This window comes from Habropoda laboriosa, unplaced genomic scaffold (assembly GCF_001263275.1).
Source record: "Habropoda laboriosa isolate 0110345459 unplaced genomic scaffold, ASM126327v1 scaffold578, whole genome shotgun sequence".
In the NCBI taxonomy this organism is placed as follows: Eukaryota; Metazoa; Arthropoda; class Insecta; order Hymenoptera; family Apidae; genus Habropoda; species Habropoda laboriosa.
In genome coordinates this window covers 464,025-480,330 of record NW_017100941.1, presented here as the reverse complement: position 1 = coordinate 480,330, position 16,306 = coordinate 464,025, and the positions used below count along the sequence as shown (strand labels likewise).

At 40.8% G+C, this 16,306-nt stretch overlaps 1 protein-coding gene across 1 annotated transcript in view; it reads right to left on the bottom strand.

Moving 5' to 3' along the window:
* LOC108577590 (ras-GEF domain-containing family member 1B) overlaps window positions 1-16,306 on the bottom strand; it is a 70,644-nt gene that overhangs the window by 3,642 nt on the left and 50,696 nt on the right. Inside the window, exon 7 of the mRNA XM_017940772.1 lies at window positions 4,705-4,907. Coding sequence (XP_017796261.1) covers window positions 4,705-4,907 — 203 coding nt within the window. The remainder of the gene's footprint in view (window positions 1-4,704; window positions 4,908-16,306) is intronic.

The following is a 16,306-nucleotide window of genomic DNA, read 5'->3' as shown; positions in this document are numbered from 1 at the left end:
CATTCTTGGTAAAAAAAAAAAAATAAACGAAGCGACTCGTTCATCGTTGCTGGCGTCTCCGGGCGGAACGAGTTCCCCCCAGTAACTACCTACAGAACGATACAACGGCCTGGTGAACGCACGAAGGCACGTATGGACGTTCGCGAAAGCGTTGGGAAAATTACGAGTCGAACTTGGGCAATTTATCGTGGGTCGGAAGCGTGCGAATTCGCGTGCCAGCGACGTTCACTTCCGGCTGCGCGACGTCCGCGTTACGTTCACGTAACAGACATTTACATACGCGCAGCCATTCGTCTTCGCCCAGTGGATGCTTCGATCGGTCAATATCCATCTCATGGTGGCCCCGAGAAACCTATCTTTACTCGTGGTTCCTTCGCCCAACCCCTTTTTCCACGGTTCCACGAACCGGTGCGGATCGAAATTCCATTACGAACGGGGTTCGCGAGAGACGAGAAGGGATAATTACCGGGGGGAACCGGGCTCTTTTTTTCTTATTAAATCCGAACGAACGTTGCTACTTTCCGAGGAAATTGATACTTTAACGCGCGCTCGGGTTGCTGGAACGATCGTTCGGTATTAGCAGCGAACACGTTCAGGGTGTAGACACGGATTGCTTTTGTAACGGAGAACTGATTTTGTCGACGTCTTTGTAGTGGAGAATCTTTGGATATTTTTTGGAGTTGTGGTATTCTGAATTTGTGTGGTTCTTGGAAGATAGACTGATTAATTTTTGAAAAGATTTGTGGTGGTGATCTGGTAACGGTTGTTGTTAAAATTGTGCTTGCAAGGAATGTTCTTTGAATTTGTGCAGTTAGAATTTAAGAAAAAATTATTCTTTACTGGGATACCACTGGTTTACAAAAATTCTGGATCGTTTCATTGCACTACGCGACAAGTAACACCGGTGTGATCGACGGATCGATGTAACAGAGTTCAAGGTTGAGAATATTCTGTCGCAATGTCACAATTCGTTCGTGCCTAATATACCCTTCAAACTTGCCGACGTTGTTGATGAATCACTATTTTCGATCTTCTACTTTTAGATCTTTCGATCCTTCTTGTGAGAACGTATTATGTCTGACCATATATTATTGCACACTACTTGCTGTCTCCTGTGTATATTCAAAAATTAATTCTCCGACATTACTTATATAAAAATTCATCTATTTCTTATACCTAAAATATTCCTGCTTTTAGCGGTCTTTTGTGAAATGATTTAATTCAAAATGGTATGTGTTATGATTGATATTTTCCAGAATACCTAATTTTTTCTATATACCTATCTCTATCGAAGATTTCCTGACGAATTCAACAACCTGTACTTTTATGACTCTGAACATAAAAAATTATGCTTTCGTTAGCCTCAATATTACAAAAATTGTAATCTTCTTAGATCGTTACCCAATCTCCAAAAAGTGTAAATTTCTCAAAAAGGAGACCTACAAATTCTTCCAACACAATATTCCACTCCACATCAAATCACTTCGATCGTTTAACCCAACGTACAACCGTTCCAAAATCTTAGTAATATATAAGACAAAAATCCCATTCCTGAACTATAGACCATCAACCATCAGTTTCCACTCGCGAAACAGCAGCCGAAATAAAGTGGCAAGGGAATCGTCCATAAATCGAAGAAAAGCCGGGAGTAACCTCGCACACGCGTCGCTCTTTCCAACCTATTACAATGCAACCGGGTATTTCCCTCAGCCAATATCGGCGCTCGATCCGCGTATTATGCGAAACGGGCCGAAGTGCATAATGCACGGACATTTCTCCGCAGCTGTGTTGGCCCCCGTGTCTTCCAGCAATTTGTACTCGCGTGTCTCCGCGCGATGCAATGGCTGCGGCGGGCGATCTGCTTTCGCCCCGCGCAATTCACAGTGAAATGCTCCCGCCCTGTTCAGACGTTTCCCTGCGCCATGCTGCACGAATCCCCAGCATTTTCCGCCCGGCAGTTCTTTCCTACCTTGGCGTCTACCATTTCGGTGGATAATACACGCCGTTATGAGCATACGTACCTACACAAACACACACACGCGCGTATATATGTAGGCGCGTGCATTATGCGCGCACGCGGTTGTCCAGTAAATACCGCCTCAAGTAGAGGAACCACTCTGGATAGAAATTTTTTTTCTAATGAAAGTTCTCGCGGCTGGTACGCGCGGTCCCCTTTTCAACCGGAGCGACGGTTTCATTTCGCCGCGCAATCACACGCGTAATGAGTTTTCCGGATGAAAATCGTTCCGACCTGGTGGCCTGTCATTGTGATGATTAATCAGAGCCGGCCTATAAAATGCTCGCCACTGGCCTACGATTATTAGGATTGTTACGCGGGACGGGAAACGAGCCAGGTGTTTCACTCGGATGTTGAGAGCGTGATGGAAACATAGTTCGGCCTGTTGGCGCGCTAATTTTCTACGTAGCGTATGTTGTATTAGTTCTGGGTCGTCTCTGTTGCGACAGAATCGGTTGACCGGTGCTCGATACGTAAAAGGAACTCGGATAACGTACTGGGACGTTCGAGTGGAGAGCGTGGATCGTTGATGGTTGGAATTTTAGAAGAGTAATGCGTAACTTGAAATGTGGGATTTCTAATTAGTCGCAAATTGACTGGTCAAGTGATTAGTCGAGTGTTGGAAAGTTCATCTTTCATAGAGGAATCTTTAGAAAATTTGAAATGAATTTTTAAAAATATTAAACGAATTTTTAGAAAATTTTTCTTTAATTTAAGAAACGATTTTTATTTTTCCCTGAAAAATCCTAAATTTCATATTACACGACTTAATAACGTGTTACGTTCGTTTACATTCTATTCCCTAAGCAAATGTAACAAAGATTCAATTCTCTACCTGATACTTTCAAGTAGTTTCTTAATGTCAACATTTTTGAAAGATGAATTTTTTTAAAAATTGTAAAACTTGCTATACTGACGTACGAGACTCTGAAGATGCTTCAATTGATGTAGCAATATAGGAAAAAAGATATTACAAATACTAGAGATAGGTACTTCTCCTGCAACAGTGTTTCTAAGTAGTATAACCCTATTATATGTCAGACACTACGCTCTCATTAATTCTATCCACAGATCTACCTAATAAATCGCCAGTATTCCAAACCTCTATGAACAAACCTCTTCTCAAAATTTATAATTACGTCTTTTTTCTCAATATTAACAAACTATTTTTATCAAATTTTAATAGAAAGGAGACGTTCAAAGGGTTTCGTCTCCGTTTCTCCATAACTGTCCGCCTCGTCGTACCTCTTTCTTCCCATTTTCTTTTCAACAACTTCCAGTCGAGCTACGAGGAAACAACTTTTGCTATTACAAGTTTAATAAGTTTACACGTACAGCCGGGGGAAGGGGAGACGGCGGCGGCAGAAGGAGGAGGACGAGGAGAGGTTTTTCGCGCGCAGAAAGGCGAAGAAAATGGCAGGGCACATTCGTCGCTCGTGATAAATATGGCCGACAAAAAGAAGCGAAAGGTCGGGCAGTCGGTGAGAAAACGAGCTTCCTGTCAACGTATCGGCGCCCACAGGAACAAAATTATCGAAGCTTCAAACGACAAGGCGGCAAAAAGTTCGCCGCGCGGCCCCGATAGGAAATCGTCGATCGCGTTTCAACGCCGGCTAACATTTTGCAAACCGCGTCCCTTGCCAACTTAAATTACTTTACAAATATTCCTCTGCGTGCAATCTCTAGTTTTCCCTGTCCACGTTTTCCCGCGAGATCTCGCGCGGAAACGGGGAAATTATGAAACGTGGCTGCCAAAGAAATTGCGATTTGAAAGATGCAGAAATAAGGGCAAATCTGACGTGGTGGACTTTGAGATAGAAATCGGTTGAAATTTTAACTGACGACCAATGGAAATATTGTGGTAAATCTTGAGAGTCGAAAAATTGAGACTATGCAGAGTTTTTAAACACTAAAAATCAGATATTTTTGTGCCTTTCTCAATTTTTCCCTGAAGCTACAACATTCAATTTTGAGTTACTCTCCCAATTATTTATTTAATTAAACAATCACTTGATTAAGTACCAAGTTTCTTAAATTTTCCAAAATTTGCCATTCAGTAGATTGTTCCCCTTTTCGACTTGCCGTATTTAAATAACCCAAGAAAGCAACGCAACCATCATTTTTACATTTCTCGAGCTCCGTCGGTTTTTCCCCTACGCCATTCATTTGTCACTATCCTTCGACTAGAAATTCTGTACACTTTTACGCAAGTCAAAGAGTAGGGATCTCGCAGAATTTTCATTCTGCAGCAAAGAAGCTTTTACATCCTTTGAATCGCAAAACTGATATTTCTGGAAACGTGTCGCCCCTGAATGGTACACTCGTCACTTGTCATCTTCAAACGTTTAATTAGCCTCCCCTTTACATTTCATAATTTCCACAGAAATCATTTGAGCCTCGCCTTTACAATCTAAGAGTGCATCGTGTAGGTAAAAGGCTATTTAAACGAAATTATTCACCGGTACCTTCTTTTCATTGGCGGAAATTAAAAGAAACGACAGCGCGAAAGAAACGAAAGGAGCGTGTCAACTCTCCGTTTCCAGATACAAACTGTAATTACTTAAAGGGCGTGAATCAGAGTCGCTTCTCTCTATTTCTCCCTCGGAGAAGTGTTTTTCTCGAAGCAAGAGAAACATTTCTTCGAGTGCTTTCGAATGATTAATACAAGAGTGATTTTTTCCACTCACTTGTTGCTGCAACCCTCGTTCAGGAAATAAAGATCCTTGACCAGCAAGCTGAAGAAGGGCACGACGATCCTCTGTCGTTCATCCGTAGCGCCGGCGCTACGCCACATCGCTGCTTTCAATGTGCTGCGATAGCTGCTAAAGTTGCTGCTCGGATCCATTTGGTGCTCTAGAATCGAGAATTTCGCCAGCTGCACCTTTGACCACTGTAACAGAAAATAATTTCGCCTGTCTGTCAGAGGAAATGTTGCTTGTTACGCTGTTTAGCAAAGTTCTGCTACACACCGTGTTTCACTGTGCATCGGTAAACTCGGAAGTTCAGCAAATCTTGCATGTACGGAACTTGCTTTTTCCTTAGAAGTTAGAATCTACTTAAGTGAACGTTTCGGGGTGTTTAATTAGTTAAAAGATCCTGTTTCGCTGATGGTACGTTTTGAGAGTTGAAGGAAAATCTATTCCATTTTTGGTACGAAATTCTGATTAATATATTCGTTGCGAATTTAATTATATCTGCGTCAAAAAATATGAGAATCAGCGGATAACGAAATGAACGTTTCAGTTAGCCGCGATTGCAGTTCATATTTCATATAGTGCAATATACCTCCCTCGAGTTTTTAAACATTAATATTAAATCTCTATTCATAAAGTTCAAAATTAAAGATTTACATCCATTATCTGTGTGAGAAAATACGCGAATCGGTGGTTAACGAACGTTTCAGTTAATCTATTTACCATTATGCAATATACCTACCCACGAATACGAAGAAAATTCAATTAACCTCGAATCTCTGTCCATAAAGTTCAAAATAAAAGATCGACATCCCAGAAGATTTGTATCCTCGTCTGTCTAACATTTCGCGCAAGTAAACTTCGTTAACTCCATTTTTTCGAAATTCCCAAAAATTCGTCTGCCGCGAGAAATCCGGAAAATTGGCGTAAAAAATCCAGTACGTTTTCTAGCCGATCCACCTCGTTGGCCGTCTATCCGACGGCAGGATCTTTACGTTTATTCCTCGATCGTTTCTTTTTACACGTACAGGATATCGCGCGTACACGCGAGGCGAAGAGCACAGCTCGGAACAGAGAAACGTGTTCACGACAGACAATAAGTGCATCTGACTCGGCCGTCTGGATACAATGCAATCGAACTGATCCCATTGCCTTTAACCCGATACCCTTTTCTCATTCCGATATATATCGAATTCTATCCGCCGTTTGCACGGTCAGATAGTTACCCTCGCTTTCTGACCCCGCTTTATCCCTTTGTTCTTCCCCTTATCCCTTTGATTTTTCCGCGCCACTCTCCCCGCTCTACCTCCTCCTCCTCATATCTCTGCATGCATTCGACCTACTCTCTTCTCTCCTCTCTCTCTCTCATCCTTTTCGTTTCTCCGCCGTCCTACTCGAAACCTTCCTCGGTCCTTTGTATCTTTCCCTCTAATTTTCTCCTATCTCCTCTCTTTCGCAGCTTTCTTCAATTTGTTCCGTCTTTTGAATTCTCGTCTTTAACCCCGCCCCGAGACGGTTTCACCTGTTCTCTACACTCCCTTCCTTTCAATATGACCCCTTTATGAACGTAGCGCGAATGCGTACTTCTCTCAACTTTGTTTTTTGTTTTTTTAAGGAGTTTCTCTTTTTGGCGCACGCGAGGATTGCGAGAGTTTGGGGTTGGTTTGTGTTACATTGATTTATTGATTTTATATATTATTGTTTTCTTAGTGTGTTTATGTCTTTTGTTAGTTACTTATAATTGCGGAGGAGGAAAGTAGAAAAGTGAAATTTCAGTTTTTGGAAGGTTCAATCTCTGCATATGCGGACGAGATATTTCGCGACGCAAGTTGTTCACGCGACACTCTCACAGTGTCTTTCGTGCGACGCTTTGGACGAAATATCTCGCGACTCGATATCGTTGATGCGACGCTTTCGATATTTCGCGACGCAGTGTCGTGCATGCGCTTATCTCGCGACCCAATATCATTCACGCGACGAAATATCTCGCGACGAAATATCATTCACGCGATGAAATATCTCGCGACTCAATATCATTCTCGGGTTAAAATATCTCGCGACGAAATATCTCGCGACGAAATATCATTTATGCGACGCTTTCGACGAGATTTTCCGTAGCGCAATGTCTTTCACGCGACGAGATATCTCGCGACACAGTATCATTCATGCGACGCTTTGAACGAAATATCTCGCGACGCAGTGTCCTTCATGCGACGCTTCAGACGAAATATCTCGCAACGCTTTAGACGAAATATCTCGCGACGCAGTGTCCTTCATGCGACGCTTCAGACGAAATATCTCGCGACGCTTTAGACGAAATATCTCGCGACGCTTTAGACGAAATATCTCGCAACGCTTTAGACGAAATGCCTCGCGACGCAGTGTCCTTCATGCGACGCTTTAGACGAATTATCTCGCGACGCTTCGGAGAAGATATCTCGCGAAGCACTGTCTTTCATACGACGCTTTGGGTTAACCAAACGACTATTTTCTCCAATATAATAAATATCCACCAACAAACACGTTCCTAAAAACACTTCAATAACAAAGAACATTCTTCACACAAATATTTTTCTTGAATAATTCAACGATGAAAACACATTTCCAGAGTATTGTTCGAAGGTTGAACAAATTGCAAGATAATCGGAAAAAAGAGCGAAGCACACAATGGCTGGAAACGCGGGGATAAAAACAATTCATTGGATTTCGATTTAAAGCGATCGAATTAAACCGGTGCATTACTATCGAGCACAAAACGAATAAACGAAGATAATTAATTTTACGCCGGAACAAACTTTCGAAAACGCGTGTACGTCAAACCCGCTATGAAATTCTATTATTTTCAAATTAAAAGAAAAACCGGTCTCGATGTTCATTTTCTCAAATTGACACTGCAGAAATTTAAACAAATTTCGATAAAATAGACGATGCTAATTGTATTTGTTAAATTATAGATTACAATCACCGAAAACGGTCAATTATCAATTGTTAATTACGAAACGTTGATTAGCCGGCGATTTTAACGGACAAATAACAAATCCACGTTTTTTGCCAATTACTCCTCCAAATTTTATTCAATTGCAAATATAAACGTTCCTTTGTTCAAACTGACCAGGAATTCGTTTTATCTTTTTCATTTCACGTGCAAGAATATCGAGTAAAGGAACGAAAGGATACTGTGTAACGTGGCCATCGGGAAAGAAGAGAAATCATTCGCGAAACTTTCTCAATTCTCACTCTCTGCACACACACTTTTCATTGGCTTCTCACTTCCAATTTTCATCTGGTTAAATCCACTCGCATAAAGTTACACTTTCCTCTTAAATATACAGCGAATTACAAAACTATCCCTAGTCCTTCACTCACAAATTTTATGCTATTCTTATTTTCATTTTAAACAAATCTAATTCCACTTTTCTCCGCAATAATTTCGTTATCAATCTCCACAGAATTCAAATCATAAATGCTTCGTGGAATATTCAATATCGGTAGACAAGTGACAAAAATTATACCCTTTCACTTGGCGCACTTTCACTGTGATTCAATCTCTAATTTTCTAGCTTTGCGCACTGCCACGTTAATTCCATTTAAATGAACTTAATTCTCAACGATTTCGCGGCCGCGTTTGAATCGTCGCGACGCGCGTTTCGCACTGAAATTTTACACAGCGAAATGGTTAACGATCTCAATTTTGATCCAATAGCGTGTATATCTTTCTACCACTTGAACATTCTCCAGCTATTGCAACTCTGAACTCAGAAAAAATGACACGAAACATTGCACAATCTGCTAATCAGACGGTGGAAAAATGGCGGGAACTGGTCGCGAGTTCAAATCGAGGTTGGCTCGCGTGCTAAAACGCGTAGCCAGACATTCCTGACGCTGGTCCGAATTAATTTACCGTAAACTATTTCCGCGTACGCCGTCGTTGTATGTCGGCTACACGCTAATTCGTATTAATTAAATTGAATTTCGTTTGGACTTTCCGGGCCGGCCAATTAAGCAACGGTGGCGTCGATTTCGACGTGCGCGCGCCAACGGAAAATCGAATAGAATCGTCATTGTACCGACCGTGACGAACAGTTTCTCTCTCCCTTCGATTTGTCTATTCTTTCGCGAAATTCAAGCACGAACGAGCGTCGCGAAGACTCCGTCTGCTTGGCGGAAAAAGCGTTAATGAACGGGAACGCGGAAAATTTAGTCCGCCTCGACGAGAAATTCGTTCTTCTTCGCGGTTTTCAGGATAAATCGTAGATACGAGGGAGAAAGACGGAGAGAGGCTTTGTCCAGAGGTAAATAAAATAATGTAACGTCGGTGGTGCCTGGTTTGGATCGGGGAAATTAACAGTCGAGTAATTGCGATCCACCGCGTGGAAGAAATGGATATTGATGCGTACGATTTAAAAAGTGTACATTACTTTCTCGGATTTAGGTACTATCCCCGCAGCAGCTTTTTACAGCGAATAACTTTAAATATGTCGCGAACTGGGTCAGGTAAGATTGGTAACGGCACGAAGTACGAAATAGTTGATGCAATTCTTGCAGCAGGGTAAATCTTTTTTATTCGAGCTGGAAGAATACGATTTTTTCAGTTTCTGTGGTATTAATATTTGGGAAATATTCGTTATTTCATTTGTTGTAGGATTTTGAGAATTTGAAATGCAATTTTATGGTTAGGTTAGGTTAGGTTAGGAATACGATTTTTTCAGTTTCTGTGGTATTAATATTTGGGAAATATTCGTTATTTCATTTGTTGTAGAATTTTGAGAATTTGAAATGCAATTTTATGGTTTGCAGTAGGATTCAAGGAAGAATATAATTTCTTTTTAATTACTGTGGTATTAATCTTTGGGACATATTATTTCCGTTGTTGCAGGATTCTGAGAATTTGAAATTCAATTTTATGGTTTGGTTTTTAGTTGGATAAATCTTATTTATTCAAGCTAGGAGAATATGATTTTCTAAAATTTCTACGGTATTAACATTTGGAATATTCGTTATTCCATTTGTTGCAGCTATTGAAACGCGATTTTATGGTTCGCTTTGCAGTAGGATAAATCTTCTTTATTAAAGAAAGAAGAATATAACTTTTTTTACTTTCTCTGAATTAATCTTTGGAATATTCGTTATTCCATTTGATGTAGAATTTGAACAGATTGAAACTTGTAGCAGAATAAATCCTTTTTATTCAAGAAAGAAGAATACGATTTTTTTAAATTTCCGCGGTATTAATATTTCAGATATTTCTTATTTCATTTTTCGAGAGGTCGAAACGCAGTGCTACGGATCGGTTGCCGGGACATTGTGCCGCACATACTTATGTTGATGAGCTCCAGAATATAAAACGAGTCGGCCAACGTTAGGTATTAAAATAAAAAAAGAAACTTGGCTGAATTTCCACCTGAATATTCGCATCAAAGATTTTCGAGTAATCGCAACTTTGCAGTCCTTCCTCGCTAAAAACTTCGTTATTTCACTGCTAATTAAGTGCTCCTTCAGGCGTAATTCCAAATATATAAACACGAATTTATCGGATGAAATTAATTTATTCGAGAATTCCTCGTTAATCCGAAGCATTAAGCATATGATACGCGTATAATTATGCACTCCATAGAATTATTTCAATCATAAAGCATACATATATAATACATTTACGAAATATCTACCTCATTATCCTTAGTTATTTCATTAATCAAATAATCTCCAGCGTTAAAACTGACAATGAACTCCCTGTTACAGCATCACCGTAACACAAGGACCTCTCCAAAACTCTTGAACCTTATCAACTGAATCATCGTTCGATTTCAACAATAAACAGAATTGCACATCTGAACCTCTTCAACGAACGAGCGCAGCAACATCGTGAAACAGACGAGAAAATAATTCAGACTTTCGTCTCGCTTCTGCATAAGCCCTTGCAACAACTCTCCATCCAGCGAACCAGCCGTTTCGCCGACATCTCGAAGACTTATTAACCGGGAATGACGCATCGAACGCATCCCAGGCAGAGAAAGCAGAGGGGTACGAATCCTCGTCGCAGATGCGCCGGTGGATCTTCTCCGTTGGAAGAAAGAGCTCCCATCTCGTGGGGGCTAAATTCTTCAAGGATCGAGGAATCGCCTCCCGCGCGTACAAAGCTGCAGCATCTCGAGAACGAGAATGGGTTCCCCGCCGCGGGAGCCATTTTTCTCCGCCGCGACTCGATTCGATTTCTCCGGGAAATTCTCTTGCCGCCTGGTGGAAAAAAACAGTGGGAATCGGGAGACTCCTGGCGGATCCGGTAAATTGAAACTGGATGGAAAACGGAGGGGGAGAAATGGGCGACGAAGGAGGAGGGAGAGACGCGAGGGATCTGCTGCTCTCAGGAGGAGATCCCGCGAGACAGGACCGAAGAAATGAGAAACTGGTTGCCGCTCGAAATCGGGAATTCTAATTAGACAAAATTGCGAAACGCGACCAACTTGGATTCTCCCCTTTTGCTGGCTTTTTTTCCGCGGGGCGAAAGCGTAGCGAGGCGAATGGCGTATTATTGCGCGGGAATAAAGGTATCTCGCGGAAAGATGGTCACGGGAAATGGAATTTTTGGTTATTTCGCGGCCTTAATGCGGTTTCAACGAGAATTTGTTTATCTTCGTTTGTAAAGGGAGGGATCGTGTCACTTTGGGGGAAGTAATTTAGAGAAGAGGTGAATATGAGGTGAGAGCGTGTAGGACTTTCATTTCCATTTCTCGTTGCTTTTCTCTTCTGTAAGGGAGAAATGAAGTTTCCGCTGTTCTCGTGATATTATTTTCAGGGCTCAAGTATCAATTGTTCGATATGCTTTGCTGGGTTTCGAATTTGGGGGATAGAGTTTCTCGTTCGTACACGTGTATGCACTATTTTTATTTGAAATATATTCATTATTTTATTCGATTTATATTCATTCAGAAAACGCTTAGAATGTGATATGTATTCTTCGTCATTGCTTAGTAGAATTTGTATTTAAATATCGAGGAATTTTACTTTAATCAGATTTAGAATAGGTTAATCAAATAAATATTGCAGCAAAATTTGATATCTGGAAATTTTTGTATGAGCCGTTCAGTGCACAAATCGATTAACTCCATAAAATGAGAAGTCGAGAAATTATTGTAAATATAAAAAGTTATGACTATACCAAGTGCTTTGACACTTAAATTTCAGATTTTTCAAAAAGTGGAGTTAACCGATTTGCGCACTGCTTTTTCTAAATATTGCAAAAATCATGATAAATTGTCAGAGTTACTATTAAAAGGAGTCTCTAATCTGAACGACAATTTATAAATAACGTTCTCTTTAAGTATCGCGCACACTTCTGACGTGTGAGAGACGCAGAATGTTAACTTTGTGGATTTCAAAGGTTTTCAATTTCAGAGGCATAGAAAACCGCGCAATTTTTAATTTCAACCCCATTCTCGCTGATGCACACATATGGTTCTCATTCGTCATCCAATGTTCTACCCACAGTTCTCCGATTTTCGCGTTTCCACTTGATTTGCATACTAAAAACTCCATTTGAATCGGATTCGTGCAGCTTTGCCGCATAAAAGAGCATCGCGACGCGCAAGATTGGACACCTCGGACGTAAATTATTAGCGACCAAGAGAAATGGTCGGGCTGAAGGTAAAGAGGAATGCAAAATCGCCTCCAAAATCACTATTTCGATGAGTGAAACTTAGAAACCTGGAAACTACCATGAGTGGATAGTTCTCTATTTGAAAAATTCAATTTACCAATCTCACGAATACAAAATACACTTAAAATAGCTCTTCCCGTTTACTTTTAAAAATGTCCTTAATTACACAAGTAAATTAAATAAAACATTACGTAAACAAAATTCAACATTTAAATAAAATTCTGTGCTTACGTACATTTTTGTATTTGACTAATCGAATCAAGAGCTCTTCGTTAAAATATTAATACAACTCGCCGAGAGTCGCCGAAAATACGATCCGTTAATTACGAACGTGATTCATCGCTTCGTTTATATAAGCACTTAATCAGCAACACATTAAAAAGCAATATATTATAAGAATATAATTCTTATTTCATTCGCGGATGAACCGCGGGATTACTTTATGAAGAATAATGTGTACGAAGTAATAAAGCTGATAAATGATAAATAGCTTTCTAACGATCCTTTTGATTCCATAACAAATATTCTCGCGCCAAGTCGGAAGTTGGAAGAAGAATCTTCCAACAAAAGATTTTTTTCATCACAGGTGAAGGAACACAGTTAAATTGAACGCCGAGCTACAACAACAATACAATAATTCTTCTTAATTAAATTTCCTAGAGCTCACGTGTTTTACTACGTGGAAAAAAGTATCGCGAGAGAAAATTACGCTGCGTTTATTAGTTCGCGGAAAAACTTGTCCCTTCCCGTATAAAGTTGCTCGTAAAATAGTTACAACGAAAACAAATCGTTCAATTTCCCTCCTTTTTCCGCCCGGTGTTTGTATTACACTCGATTCACGAGTGCCTCAGGTTACTCCAAGTCGATATTTTTTAATTAAAAGCCGGACCTTTCGCCCGGCGAAGCCAATAAATTTCGCGTCGTTTCGCTGAAAATTATTCGCGCAGAATTGGAAAAAAGAATTGTCCGCGGGGGTGCAAAATCAAGCGTAATTAAGTTCTCCGAAAGTTTGTGTTCAAATTACGGTGAACGGTCGGATATTAAATATGTATTAGCCTGAACTTAAGCCACCCCCAGTGGGAATTTCATAATGCGTTGGAAGTGAGAAAAAAAAAAAGGAGACTTTAGGCCAACAGGTAAGTTCGAAATAACTGTGGAAAATGAAGTTTCGATAGAATTTTCGCCGCCTTAGCTGCGAAGAAAAACCAGCAGGATCGAAAGTTCGATCATCTTGCTGCTCTGTTGTTCCAAGTATAACAACGTGTATTATTTTTTTAATCAATTGCTAGCTCGTTATGCGACTACATTATGTTGCTTCGAAGGCTTCGTATTAGTATGAAAGTATTGAGGTGGGTGAGGAACGCCGTTGCACTGTTTTCACCTCAACTTATTCAAATCTAAATGCGATGGTCGGCGTACAATTCGCCCGGAAAATACAATCGTTTTATTCGCTAATTGTCCCGGCGGCAGCGGTTCGACGGGTACGTCTCGACGGTCGGTAGAAGAAAAACTGAACTGAGGTTTTCATATTGTTAGGACAGGGAGACAGGAGTAGAGATAGATAAAGATAGAAGTGGATGCCACATGTGCGCTTCTTAGGCTACTTGAGGACGAAGGCAAGTCTTAATCCGGGGAGAGACAAACGAACGGAAGGAGTTGGAAGAGAGAAATTTCGCGTGGAAGAATAGAACAAGGTTCGGTAAGGGCTTGTTGGCAGTGACGTACCCACCACAGTATAACAGAATAAATGAAAAAATGAAAAATTTAAAAACACTCTTTGTTAGAAGTAATTCATTTTTATTCCACTTAGATTTAAAGTAGCTATACAGGCTGTTTCCTAACTGACGGTACAAGCGGCAAGGTGGTGACTCTACGTGCAAAAATAAGTGGAAAAGACAGAATAACACTTTTTCGTATCGAGCTTCGTTTCGGAATAAATCGGCGTTCAAGATCTACCGAGTTACACGTACACTTACATATGGTACACATTGCTGTTCTCATTTCTTACATTAGGTAATACTAAGAGATGCACGTTGAAATAAAATTATTTCCTACCGGCAGAATCACTCGACGCGAGAATCGTATGTTGCCATATCGACAGAACGACCGAGACTAAAAGACTCGCACAGGAATGATAACAAGCCACGACTTTGGTGATGTTTATAAATTCAAACGCGACAAGAACTGGTCTACGGTATAATCAAGTAAATATACGCGTTCCTGGTAAATCCTCAACGCTGGTTTATTCGGAAACGAGGCCCGATACGAAAACATGTTATTCTTTTTTTTTTCACTTATTTTTGTACGTAGAGTTACCGCTTGTACCACCAGGTCGGAAACGCTCTGTGTATTCTAAAATTGATATTCCAAATAAATTTTATACTACCCAGCTGTGAATGTTAGGTCATGAATAATTCTAATACACCATTTCAATAAACCTTTATATTTCACAGTCTCTAATTAGAATTACCTCGTGATCCAATCAATTTCCCAAAAAAAGAAATTATCTCACAGAATTACAATTTTTCCTAATTCAAAGAACACTCGCGTAATCTGCTTCAACCCTCCTCCTCTCAAAGCCCTAAAAACTCGATCGATCCGAACGAAACACCTTTCATATTCGACACACTTTTCCCCAACCGAAACTCAAAAGTCACGAGTTTTCCTTCTCGTTAAAACTCCCGCAGTCAAGAATCGCTCTTGCTCTATATTCCCAGACGTCGAAGATGTCGAGCAAGCTCGGGTATCGCGCGAAACTTACTTGCTCTCGCGATAATAGACGCGACAGGAGCAGGGAAGAAATCGTAGAAGGGCGGTATCTAGCCAGCGGATCGTAACGACCGAACGTAATTAGCTTTTCGAGGAGCGAAAAGCGAACCGAGGCTCCTTTTCAACGCAGAAGGAGACGTCACTCGCAGATTATCTCCGTGGTAAATTAAGTCCGCCGCGCTGGTGGGGGAGTGGTATCGTTCACTTTTCCGTTAACCGTAGTCGTATCGGTGTGGGCTTCTCTCCCGAGCCATCGAGAGATATAACGGCCGCGAGTTTTCCGCGCGGAAAACTTGAAAGTTGCCCAGACGAGCAAATATTCCCCTACCGTGGTAAAATGGAGGACACAGCTGGGTGGTGGTGGTTGGTCGTCGACGAGGAGCTGAAACATCGAGCTGGTACCCGTTCGTGGGATACATTCGAGACGAGAGAGTGATCGATTTTTGGATTTGCTCCGGTGATTTGGGACAGGAGGATAGAGGGGATGGAAGGTTTTAGGAGAAGATTGTGGAGATGAAGCGCGAATGCTTGATATTTTGCTGCGGTGGTGGAAGCATCGAGATGGAGTGACTGGAGGTCGAATGACTGGAGCGTTTATTGGTCGAATCATTTCGCTGGTTTGAGAATTGCTCGAGGTATTGTGACATTTGAATATTTGGCAGTAGTTTCTTGCATAGCAGAATTGCTCGTAAAGCTTGGCTAGACGAAGTTGATTTTTGGTAACGATGATGAAAAATAGATATTACGATTTAGGTTGAATTTTTTACAGTGGTAAGATGATTTTAAGATATTGTATTTGAATGCTTGGAAATAATTTCTTTCATATCAGAGGTTTTGATAAAGCTCGACGAAGAGAAATTCATTTTAGGTAATAAAAGAGGAGAAGTTGATTTTGGGTAACTATGATTGGGTAAGATGATCTTCAAGTATCATAACACTTGAATATTTGGCAATAATTTCTTCCGTATGAAATTTTTTAAAAAAGACTGACGAAAAAATATTGATTTGCGGTAACAATGATTTAAAATAAGTACTATGATTTAGGTTATTGACTTTAGGTAACAGTGATTTTTAACTTCAGGGGCCGCGACTGACTTTTTCCATCGGTCGCGGTACGGGAGTTCAAGACCCCGAGGAACCCGAGTGCACGGGCCCGGGGGAGGAGCCGCGCGG